Source organism: Chenopodium quinoa, unplaced genomic scaffold, assembly GCF_001683475.1.
Source record: "Chenopodium quinoa cultivar QQ74 unplaced genomic scaffold, ASM168347v1, whole genome shotgun sequence".
Lineage (NCBI taxonomy): Eukaryota > Viridiplantae > Streptophyta > Magnoliopsida > Caryophyllales > Amaranthaceae > Chenopodium > Chenopodium quinoa.
In genome coordinates, this window is record NW_018742616.1 from 3,030,317 (window position 1) to 3,043,229 (window position 12,913).

Consider the following 12,913-nt stretch of genomic DNA (forward strand, 5'->3'; position numbering starts at 1 on the left):
AACCTCAAAGAAATTAACCACCAGCCTCATAAAATCAAGCAATGTCACTGCGATCAAGCATATCGATCAAAGTCATTTTGACAACATTCTAATTTTACGCCTTTTTTATGATTCCTCTTTGATTGTAATGTCACATCGTATTATGAACGAATTGACAGCGATGGGTCGGGATGATAACTGATTTTATGTTGTCTCTGTTCTAGATGCTCTATTATTGAATTTTCTTCGGTACATTTTCGCATTGAATAATTCAAAATATTAGCAAAATCGAACTAAAATCAAGCAAAATTCGAACTAAAATCGAGCAAAAATCAAACAAAATAATCGAACAAAAATCGAACTAAAATTGAACCCTAAATTCGAACACTAAAGCTATCTAACTTACTCAAAAATAATAATATGTGCTGGTAATTCGAGGCCTCTGGGTTGTGTCATGGGCGTTCAGTATAATATGAATTTTTTCATAAAGAAAAGATGCAAATAAATAAATAAATAAAAATGACTAGCCATTTATCCAAAAAAACCTATCCTCAAACTTACTCAAAAATATATCGAATGTAAAAACAAAATCCACTTGAACATCATGCTAATTTCATAGAAATTTAAACAAAATCGAAAAGAAAAACATACAAAATCGGCTTTAACTCATGCAAAATTCATGAAAATCAAATCGCAAAAATCAAAATCGCCAGTTTGCAAACATCATGCGATTGAAATCACAAAATCGAATTGAATATCATGTGAAATTCATAAAATTAGAACATAATCAAAGAAAAACGTACCTGATTTGAGCAATTTAGGTTGTTTTGCAGCAATTTGGGCTAGATTTTGAGATTTGAGGAGAGAGAAAGTAAAGAGGATTGAAAGTTTGAGGAGAGAGAAAAGTATGAACGTTTAGGGAGGGTTTTGGGGGATTTTTTTTTTGTTTTAATCTTGACCGCTCATCCTAATCTAATCCTACGGATGAGATTGGTTCTTATATAACTAGGGTTCTTACATAAGGAGGGGTTCTTACCGGATCCCTCCCCTATATATATATATATATATATATATATATATATATATATATATATATATATATATATAAAGTATGTAACTATATGTTGAAATATAAGCTAATAAAATCTTTGACTTTATATAAGAGGTAATCAACTAACATGTATTAGGTCATAATATACATCATAATTATAGTTTACATTATTTTAGTAAAATTATATGCACCTTAGTTATGGTAAGTCATTCATTGACTTAAATAATCAAAGATCATATATTATCAAAAGCTTAAATTATAAGCTAATCATGTACATCTGGTTGTAGGCAATAATTAATAAATATGTGTGTCACAGGTAATGTCCTATGAGTTTTTGGATGAATTCCTTATACAAAAACAAGATTTATAACTTCATATTCGTTTTTTTGGATCGAACAGAGTTTCAAAGAAAATATTTTGCGGTTTCTTGCGAGATTTACCTAACGAACCTAGATTATAGAATAATTGATTTTTTTTTTATTCGTTTATGAATAATTGTCTATTTCGCATGCATCCATTAACTGAGATTGTTGATTAAAAAGTATAGGATTTAAAACCAACCTGACTTAGATTTGCGGAAACCCCAGTTTTTGAAAACTAAAAATTTGCGTAGACGCTGTGTAGATCGGGCATAATTTCAATCTTCGTCGTTGCTAGAATGAATTTACGGGATAGAAATGACGAATTAGTGGTTAATTTTATTCATGGATGAAGAACCTCGAAGAACGTTGAAAAACAATGAAGAATGATTTCTTGATTTAAATTTTTTTAATTTAATCTTATTTTTGGATTTTGTTAAAAAGTGATTTCAATTAAATAATTAAGAAGATAAAAAGATTTTAGAAAAAACCAAAATTAATTCTTAGAAAATAGAAAATGCTTTTAGAAAAGAAAAAAAATTAAAAAAAGAGGTTTGACCAAGCATTTAAAATAAAGGAAAAATCAACCAATAGGATTTAAGAATAAAGATAGTCATTTTAAGCATGACCGTAGTAGAAATATCCAATTATCAAAAAATCTGAAATTAATAGTTCACACTTTGAGAATTGAAGTAGTCTCTCATGCATACCTTATACCTCCATGAGGCCACCATGAAGGTAGTAAATGGTATATTCCTTTAAATTTATTTATTTATTTTTGGGTCAAACCTTACTTAATAGAAAAGAAAGCATAAAAACATGAATTTGTCAACCCATAATGACATAATGTGACATACATATGCACATATCTTACTCGATCTTTATCTCCTTAGTTTTATATTACAACTCAAGTACACTAATACCAAATCATACAATCTAACGTAACTTCCAAGTTAAAGTCTTAATCTCCTCCTTATATCTCCAACGTTAACTTAAGAAAAATAAATAAATTCAAACATGGAGATTAATACATACTTGTACTGTATACTATCAGTAATCTTAGTTCTCAACCTATTAAAATACCACTTTCGGAAAAATTTACAAAAAGGCCCTCCGAGCCCCGCCACATGTCTTCCCATAATTGGCCATTTCCACATTCTCAAGGAACCATTTCACAAGACCCTAGCCAACCTTGCAGATCAGTACGGTCCAATCCTCTCGCTCCGGTTCGGTTCACGTCCGGTTCTCCTAATATCATCACCCTCAGCTGCCGAGGAGTGCCTTGCCTAAAACGACGTCGTTTTTTGCAACCGTCCAAGTGGATTCCTCACCGCAAAACACTTAGCCTACGACTATGCTAGCCTCATTTGGGCTCCTTATGGACCTGACTGGCGAAAGCTACGGAGGATCTCCACCATCGAAATCTTCTCGTCTCACCGGCTCAAGCTGCTCGCCAGCATACGCTCCGATGAGGAGAGGTTAATGATCCAAAGATTGATGCGTAAAGTTAGTACGTCGTTATCATCATTAGAAGTCGTTGAAATGAAGCCGTTGGTGTACGAGCTTTCGATGAATGTAATGACAAGGATGATATTTGGGAAGAGATATTATGGAGTTGATGATAAGGAGAGTATAAATTTAGGAAAACGTTGGCTAAAATGTTGACTTTGTTTAATGATGCTTGTATAGGAGATATGGTACCATGTCTTAGGTGGTTAGACTGGTGGAAAGGGAGGGAGCTAAGGAGATTCAAGGCGGAGCGAGGGGTGTTTTTGAGGGAGGTGATGGAGGAACATAGGGAGAAGTTGAAGGTTGAAGATGGAGATGATGGGAAGTCAATGGTGGTGATGAAGCCCTTGATCCAAGTGTTGCTTAAGCTGCAAGAGTCAGAGACAGAGTATCGCAAGGATGATATCATCTTCGGCATCATTTTGGTATCTATGTGCTTACAAATTTATTTCTTCCAACAATTACATCTAGATCACGTTAGAAAGTTGCAACAATTTAACTTAATACGTACATTATATTGATCACTGGTATTTTATATTACGAGTAGTTCGTACTTGTATAACTAAAAGATACACGTAGAGATGTTAGAATTTTTCTTTAATTATTATTGACCTCTAATGTCAAAGTATCTCAACTAATAATGGAAGTTAAAGGGGAATACTTGACAATCGTTTTCTACAAGTAGATCAAAAGTGAACTAAAGTGGGTTATTAGCTTGTTCAATTCGTTCACATTTTAAAAAAAAGATGTTCTAGTAACAAGTTGTCTATACAACATTATATTCGATTTTTATTTTGTGTACATTGTCAGGATCTACTAATAGGATCATCAGATACATCAGCTGAGACCATGGAATGGGCATTATCACTCTTACTCAACAATCCTCAAGTTCTTAACAGCCGAAATCAACAATCATATAGGCTATGAAAGATTACTAGAAGAATCCGATCTTAACCATCTTCCATATCTACGATGCATCATTAACGAAGCACTCTGAATGTACCCCCCTGCCCCTAACCTAGTCCCTCATGACGGAAGACTGTACCGTTGGAGGTTGTCATATTCCTCGAGGTACAATGCTACAGATCAACTTATGGGCAATACAAAATGACCCAAAGATATGGGATGATCCTACAAGTTTTAGGCCTGAGAGATTTGAAGGAGTGGAAGGTCATAAGATAGGACACAAAATGATGCCTTTTGGGTCTGGTAGAAGGAGTTGTCCTGGTGAAGGTTTGGCTACTCGAATCATTGGGCTAACCATTGGCTCTTTAATCCAATGTTTCAAGTTGGAGAAGAGTGATCACAACTAGGTTGATATGACCACAGCGCCTGGGTTTTAACTTGCAGAAAGCCGAGCCATTGAAAATTGTGGTTCGTCCATGTTCAGCTATGAAAAAGCTATTTGATCAAATGTTTCTCACATGGCATTTTTGTAAATAAACTAACAACTTTATTCAATTGTGGAGCCCACAATAATGAAAAAAGCTGTTGATGAGAACAAATTTCGTTTCTCACTGTGAAAAACAGGAAATTTTCCATTGTCAATTGATCATATAAAAATATACTGCATTTTTAGTGTGAACTTGGCTGACTAATAGAGAAATCATCTTGTACTTGAGTAATGATTTTATGCCTTAATATGTAGTTTACCTTATGTCATACAAGTATAACTCGACTAGTTCTTTCATTTTATTATTGGATGGTGAGTTTGACAAAATCAGAAGAGTACATTTGTACAAGTCGTTGAAAGGTACCTTGTATAGAAATCTTCAATAGCCCACTACAGAACTACGTATACAGATCGAAGCTCATGTTGAAGGAAATAAAGTTTGATCATATACAAGCAAGCCTAATATTTTTGGGAGTATTAATCGATGCTTTTGTTAAATTAGAGGGTCTTAGAACTCGTCGAATATGTTCTGTTTAGTGGTGGTGCTAGTTTCTACTCTATCTAGTAATTAGGGCTGGAAGATGTTGCCTAGCTGACAGATTACCTAATTTATGTAAAGACATGTCCGTGTTAGCATAAACTATTGCAAAACCAGTTATACCAAGGACATGCTTTGGTGTCTTATTGCAAATTCTCAAATATCACTATGATATTAACAATATATAATACTTACATTTGTTGTTTAGTTATGCAAGTTGATCACACAATGGTTTCTTATTGTACAGAGCAGGTCACAGGGTGGACAAATTTATTCCAGTATAAACTTAGGTAATAAATTAAATAAGTTATTAAATGTGATACATTTCATCATTTTGACGTCTGAAAACACAACAGCAAGAACAGTCTTTCAAGAAAGCTTCAGTGCAAGCAGAAAAGTTCATACATAAAGCCCGGTTTCGAGTGCCAATTAAATGGAAAAGGTCAGCATAACTAATGCTATGCCTATAAATAAATTGCACATGGTCCCATATTGGAGTGGTTTGGCGATGGCCTGGTCTGAAATTTGTGGCGATTGTCTAGGAAATATAGCAGATAAACTAACAACAATCCCTGATTATCAGTCTCTCCGGTTGGTTTGTCAAGATTGGGCGTCGACTTTGCCCAAGCTTCCACGCCACCGTGTAGCTATCCCTCCTCTGCTAATGCTGCTTGAACAGCAACTGCAAGAGTCTGCAAGTTCACAAGATAAAAAATGCTGTCATTTTATTAGCATTATTCCTGATGACAGCAAATACTCTGTGAACCTTCCTGAAGTTTTTCCTCCTCACCGGATTGTCGGCTCATCCCATGGCTGCCTCATCATAGTTGGGTTAACCGGTGAAATCTTTTGCCTAAACCCAATTTCCAAGGACAGGATAGATTTGCCTCGGCTCTCTGATTTTTCTGATGTTGAATTGTTCGATAACCCTGAGGTCTATTACAGGATAAGCAATCAATACGGATACCCACAAAACCTGAGTCTAACTCAGATGCGAGACTGGTATGTGAAGAAGATAATATTGTCCTCTTATCCTGCAGATGGAGCTGATTACATTGCCCTTGCAATCATTCAATCTGGAAGTCAATTAGCTTATTGCAAAAGGGGTGATACACGTTGGAATTTTGTTCCTTTGAATTTTATCCCTGATGCACACAGATCCACTGAGGATGCTGTATATTACAATGGTATACTTTCAGCGTTATCTCATGGACTTTATGGAGATGAACTCACAATTTGTGACCTTCATAGCCCTGAGCCGACAACTAAGGTGATAGATGCTCAAATTCCTCGCGCAAAGCCTGATAATAGGCTGCGCGATTATCTTGTCAGTTCTGAGGATGACGATGGGCTTTTACTTGTATCGCGGTATACCAACAAAGATGTTGAAAATGTTGTTGTTTATAAGTTTGATACAAGCAGTAGCTCATGGGTGTCACAAGAAACATTACATGGTAAGCTGCTGTTTCTGGGGTTGAATTCATCCTTATCATTTCAGGCTTCTGATTTTCGCAGCTACGAAGAGAATACTATATACTTTTCAGACGATGTTTCAATGGAAACTGAATACATTGATCCTCTTATATGGTTTACACCCAATCCATGGTGGAACAATATATGTCAAATATGAAAATTGATCAAATGTAGCGTGCCATATATTTTTAACAAACTTCGAAAAAGTCAAAAATATGTGTATATAGAATGTGATGAATGTGAGAACACATATATTAAGTCCGCAAAATAACAGTCAATAATTGATACAAATGTTATATTTGATTCATCAATTGATACATATGCAAAATAACAGAGTCAATAATTGCAAACACATATCTAATACTTTCACTGATTCAACCTTCACATACAACGGTGACTTCATGAATCTCTGGTTTAAATTTCTCAACTGAGGGCCGAAGGAGTTTGATCTTGATCAAGATTTATCATTTAAAATGGCATGGCACACGGATGTTATTCTTCATTCCAGGTTTTGAATAGTAATCAAAGATTTTCTGTGCAACTTGCTTCCATCTCTTTTTGTTAAGATCACTCATTACGGAAATAGCTGCAATCCCATAACATCTCCTGAACCAACATTCCCACATAATTTGTCAATATGGGCGAGAATACGTACAATATCAGCACAATTCTTTGTTTGAAGGAAGGAGAACATCATTGGATCATAGAGACGAGCAAACTTATATGTTTCTCTTTTTTTCGCCTCATCCTCTGATCCCATATACTCCTTAAGGATTTTTTCTAACTGCTCAAGTATTGTTTGATTACCGCCATGAAACAGTGCATTCAGAAGATCTGGTCGAGCTGCTTTGAGTCCTGTACACCCTCTGCAGAATAACTCAACAATATGCATTCCTGTAAAAGCAAGATGTTGTTCGAAAAGCATTTGAGTCATTTGTTTTCCTTCCTCAATGCCCTTTACAAAGTAGTGTATCTGTCCCAGGATCCTACGATATATCGAGTTTGTTTGATACAGTTTCCTGAGGTCATCTACACTTGGACCCCAGATGTCAAACTCCCCTAAATCAAATCTTAGACCAGTAAATTTCTTGTAATTTCCCTTTATATGTTCTTGCGCTTTGATCCAAGAGGCAGCATCTTTGGTAAACAACCTTAGCATAGAGGCAGCATAGTAACAACCAGCACGGTTAAATTCGAGTGTATTTCTCAGGACCCCTACTGAATCAACAATTTGAGATCCATTACTGGCTTGAGCAAACTCAAAATCAGAAAGTCTTGCCGGGTTTCCGGTGACAGGTCTAGCAATTCTTGTTGGAAATATTAGCGGAAGTTAGTGGGTTATTATTGCAAGTTAGGAGAGGAGTAAAGATGAGTTGGATAATAAGACAATATTTTTGAATTGTTAAGTGAATATAGCTTACATTACTTCATTTTCCAAAGTACAAGAAGTGACTATTTATAGCCTTGGTAAGTCGGTGATTGTACCGACATTGCAAGCTCCTAGTTTCTAGGCTATTCTAGCTAAACTTAGAGTATTATACACTTTCTAGCATATTACATTCATATCTAGATAATTCTTGAGATTATTCTAGGTTGCTAATTCTAGATTTTTCCAAAGATTTTTACTAACAATATTCTAGAAACATGTTCTACAAGTTTCTTGTTTAGATTTTTTTTACATAGATTTTTCTAGATTAACATCTAATACTCCCCCTTAATCTGAAAAATCTTGAATTCCAAATTGTCTTCTAAATTCGATGAACTTTTCTGTTGGAAGTGCCTTGGTAAATATATATGCGAGTTGCTCCCCCGTCTTGCAGAGTTGTAACTTGATCTCTTGTTCTCGACTAGTTCTCGGATGAAGTGGTGTCGTATCTCGATGTGCTTTGAGAGACTATGAAAGACCGGATTCTTTGTCATTGCTATGGCTGACATGTTGTCACAATAGAGAGTAGTTGGATCTTCTGTGTCTTGTTGTAGATCTTTTAGGATTCTCCTTAGCCATACTGCTTCACATGCCGCACTTGTTGCTGATATGTACTCAGCTTCAGATGATGATAGTGCCACTGTTGCTTGCTTCTTTGATGACCATGAGATAGACTTGGATCCTAGCTGGAACACGTATCCACTTGTACTTCTTCGATCGTCGATGCTTCCTGCCCAATCGCTGTCTGTGTAGCCTGTAAGCCTGCAGTTGTTCTCGGACTCGTACATTATTCCATAGCTCTTTGTTCCTTTGATGTATCGAAGCATCCTTTTGGCTGCTGCTAAGTGATCTTTGCTTGGGTCACTCATGAACCTTGAAATGATGCTAACTGCACGAACAATGTCAGGTATTGTGTTTGTGAGATAAATGAGAGATCCGACCAAGCTTCGATAGAGTGATGCATCCATCTTCTGTTTGCCATCATACTTCGAGAGCTTCTCATTTGTAGCCATTGGTGTAGCCATTGGCTTACAATTGTCCATGTTGAATTTCTTGAGCATATCTTCAGCATATTTTTCTTATGAGAGAATTATTTTACCTGGACTTTGTTTGACTTGCATGCCGAGGAAGTACTTCATAGCTCCGAGGTCTGTCATCTCATATTCTGACATCATTGCCTTCTTGAATTCTTCTATCATCCTTGGATCGGTGCCTGTGTAGATGAGGTCATCTACATATAGGCATAAGATGTGAAAATCTGATCCTTGAGTCTTGATATAGAGTGATGGCTCACTTGGGCTTTTTGTAAACCCATTTTGGAGAAGATAGCCATCAATTTTGTTGTTCCATGCTCGAGGAGCTTGCTTGAGCCCATAGAGGGCCTTTTGAAGGCGATAAACTTTGTCTTCTTTGCCTTCGATTACATATCCTTGAGGTTGTTCAACATACACCTCTTCTTCTAGCTCCCCATTGAGAAATGCAGACTTGACATCAAGTTGATAAACTGATAAGTTGAACCGTGCAGCAAGGGCAAGGACTGACCTGATTGTCTCCATGCGGACCACCGGAGCATATGTCTCATTAAAGTCAATGCCTGGTTGCTGTGAGTAGCCTTTGACTACGAGACGTGCCTTGTGCTTTTGGATGGAGCCATCTTCATTGAACTTTGTCTTGTAGACCCATTTGAGGCCTATAACTTCTTTATCTTGTGGCTTCTCCACGAGCTTCCATGTGTTATTCTTCTCTATCATCTCGATCTCTTCATTCATGGCATTGATCCATTTTTCATCTTGAGCAGCTTCTTGAAAATTTTGTGGTTCGCCTGCGAAGAGTGCCATGATTGCATGATTGCATTGATAGTCTTCTAAGTAGCCTGGGGGACGCCGATCTCGATGGGATCTTCGAACTTCTTGTCTTGGACTTGTTTCTGGTGTTGAACTTGAGCTTGATGGTGATCTTGGACTCCTTGATGGTGATCTTGGATTGTTTGATGGTGATGGACTTGCTGATGATTGTGTTGGTGACTGACTTGGGCCTACTCCTTGATCTGGGCTTGGTGGTGGAATGACTGCTGCTGGAACCTCTAGATTGTTCTCATTCCATTGCCATTGTGCTCCTTCGTCAAATATGACATTTCTTGAGATGATCAACTTTTTGGATTCGGGCTGATAGAGACGATATCCTTTAGACTCGTCACTGTATCCAATGAAGATACATGTTTCTCCTTTTCCATCGAGCTTGTCTCGATTCTCCTTCGGGACGTGGGCATATGCAATGCACCCGAAAACTTTAAGGTGCTCAGCTGTTGGCTTCCTCTTGTGCCAGGCTTCATAGGGTGTCATGCTTATGACTGATTTTGTGGGAGATCTGTTGAGAATGTAGATAGCTGTGTGAACAGCCTCGGCCCAAAAGTATTTAGGTAGATTTTTACCTTGCATCATACTGCGGGCCATTTCAGCAATTGTCCTGTTTCTCCTTTCCGCCACACCATTTTGTTGTGGTGTGTAGCTGACTGTGAGCTCCTTTTTAATTCCATGCTCTTTACAAAATTTGTTGAACTCACTACTTGTGAATTCTCCCCCACGATCGGTTCGTAGAACCTTTATTGAATGCCCACTTTGTTTTTCTATGAGGGCTTTGAATTGCATGAAGTGGGATAATGCTTCTGATTTTTTCTCTAAGAATATACCCACATCATGCGTGAAAAATCATCAACAAACAACAGAAAATATCTTTTTCCGCCAAGAGACGGATTCTTGGTAGGGCCCCATATATTTGCATGGACAAGTTCTAATGGAGCTCTGGCCCTCCAAGATGAGGTTGAGAATGGTGATCTATGCATTTTGCCATAGATACAACCCTCACATATTTTCTTATCATTAGTGATTGGTGGTAGCCCAATCACCATTTTTCTATTTCTTAACAGTTTTAAACTGTCAAAATTTAAATGCCCGAATCTTAAATGCCACAAGGTGGATTCATCCATTATTGAACTTAGGGCAGTATTAGACTCCAATTGCATTTTAAGTGGAAATATTTTATTTGGAGCCATTTTAGTAGTAGTGATTAATTGCCCCTTTTTCTTATCATAAATGTGGCATTGGTTATTATCAAATTTTACCATGTAGCCCTTTTGGACTAATTGGCCTACACTTAACAAATTTTGAGCAAGCCCAGGGACATAAAAGACATCGGGGATGTATTTAGAGGAGCCATTTTTAGTCTTAACAACGATTGTTCCTTTTCCAACAACTTCTTGATTACTTCCATCACCAAGTGTTATTTGTGATTTTATATTTTCATCAATATTAACAAATGAATTTTTATTGCCGGTCATGTGATTGGAACAACCACTATCTATGTACCATACATCATTTTGCTCTTCTTGAGCATTTAAACATGTGTAAAATAACTGATCATGAAAGTTATTATTTTCTGTGAAATTGACCTCTTCTTTTTGCCGGAAATAACAATCTTTTTCGAAGTGACAATGTCGGGTACATTTTTTGCATTTATACCGACAATCTTTTGTGTTGTGACCATTTTTCTTGCATGATATACAATATGAGTTATTTTGATTATTATCTCGGCTCCCTTGATATTTGTAATTTCCTCTCCCCCTACCACGGTTATTAAAATTTCCTCTTTTTGATTGATCCGTGGCCATTTTTATTTTCACCATTATTAGAAAATTTTAATTTAGCTTGAAAAGCTTGTTCTACTGGCTGCTCCTCAAATCTACGAATTCTTTCTTCGTGAGCTAATAGAGATAAAGAAATGCGTTGAGAAAGGGCAGAGTTTAAATCTTTATTTGCTTCCTCTATATCAGCCACAACATGATCAAATTTTCTATTAAGAGTTCTTAATATTTTCCTGATTATTTTAACATCTTCAATGGTATCTCCATTAGATCGAATTTGGTTAACAATATTTGTGACTCGGTCAACATATGATTGAATTGATTCATTATCGGTCATTTGCATACTATCAAATTGTCCCCATAAAGATTAAAGTTTAAAGAGAATTACCTTTTCTGAGCCTCTATATTTTGTCTCCAGGATGCTCCATGCCTCCTTGGCCGTTGTAGCAGCCATGATTGTTGGTAAAATTGTTTCATCAACTCCACGATATATTATAGATAGGGCATAATGATCCCTTCTTTTGTTTTGTTTGTATTGACACTTTTTAGTGTCATCCCAAGAAGCCACTTCATTGGCATCTTTGGGTTTTTCATATCCATCTTGTATAATTTCCCATATATCTTGGGTGATAAAGATGGACTTCATTTGCATGCTCCATTGATCATACTTCTCCCCCTTAAATGTAGGTACCCAATTAACTTGGGGATTGAAAATGTTTGTGTTTGTGTTTGGAGTAGGGGAGGCCATTTGAAGGTATTGATATGGAGTTTAGATGATCGATGGAAATTGGAAGCTTAGGATTTGAGTAGCTCTGATACCAAATGTTGGAAATATTAGCGAAAGTTAGTGGGTTATTATTGCAAGTTAGGAGAGGAGTAAAGATGAGTTGGATAATAAGACAATATTTTTGAATTGTTAAGTGAATATAGCTTACATTACTTCCTTTTCCAAAGTACAAGAAGTGGCTATTTATAGCCTTGGTAAGTCGGTGATTGTACCGACATTGCAAGCTCCTAGTTTCTAGGCTATTCTAGCTAAACTTAGAGTATTATACACTTTCTAGCATATTACATTCATATCTAGATAATTCTTGAGATTATTCTAGGTTGCTAATTCTAGATTTTTCCTAAGATTTTTACTAACAATATTCTAGAAACATGTTCTACAAGTTTCTTGTTTAGATTTTTTTTACATAGATTTTTCTAGATTAACATCTAATAGTTCTGACAGGAAATACTCTTGTATTAGGATTTGATTCGGATTTTAGGTTCCATGCCAGCAGCAACATATCATAAGCGATTTTTCCTGTCATTGCAACAGAAATTCCTCTGATTACTCGTTTGATAGCTTGGGTTGTTTCTTCGTCAGAGAGAAGTGTGAGAGGGAGTGCATCATCAAATAAGACCATATCATCAGTCCAGTCATCCTTAGAGAGGCTTCCGACTTTTCTGAAATCTCTTAATCCTTGAGTACTCGCGGCTTCAGAGTTGCCATGTTTGCCACAGAACTAATATTTCATGAAGACAATTATTTAGCAGCAAATG

The 12,913-nt window shown here is 36.5% G+C and overlaps 1 protein-coding gene and 1 pseudogene across 1 annotated transcript; both read left to right on the top strand.

Annotated features, from left to right (window-relative positions):
- The first annotated feature begins 2,177 nt into the window (after positions 1-2,177).
- On the top strand, positions 2,178-4,483 carry LOC110721642 (annotated as a pseudogene).
- Positions 4,484-5,337: 854 nt separating this feature from the next.
- Positions 5,338-6,459, top strand: LOC110721321 (putative F-box protein At5g55150). Its single transcript, XM_021900460.1, has one exon. It carries the CDS (start codon positions 5,338-5,340, stop codon positions 6,457-6,459), a length of 1,122 nt encoding a protein of 373 aa, XP_021756152.1.
- The last annotated feature ends 6,454 nt before the right edge of the window (positions 6,460-12,913 follow it).

Excerpts from the sequence above, each read along its gene's own strand:
- LOC110721321 (XM_021900460.1), top strand. The coding sequence starts at position 5,338 with ATGGCCTGGTCTGAAATTTGTGGCGATTGTCTAGGAAATATAGCAGAT.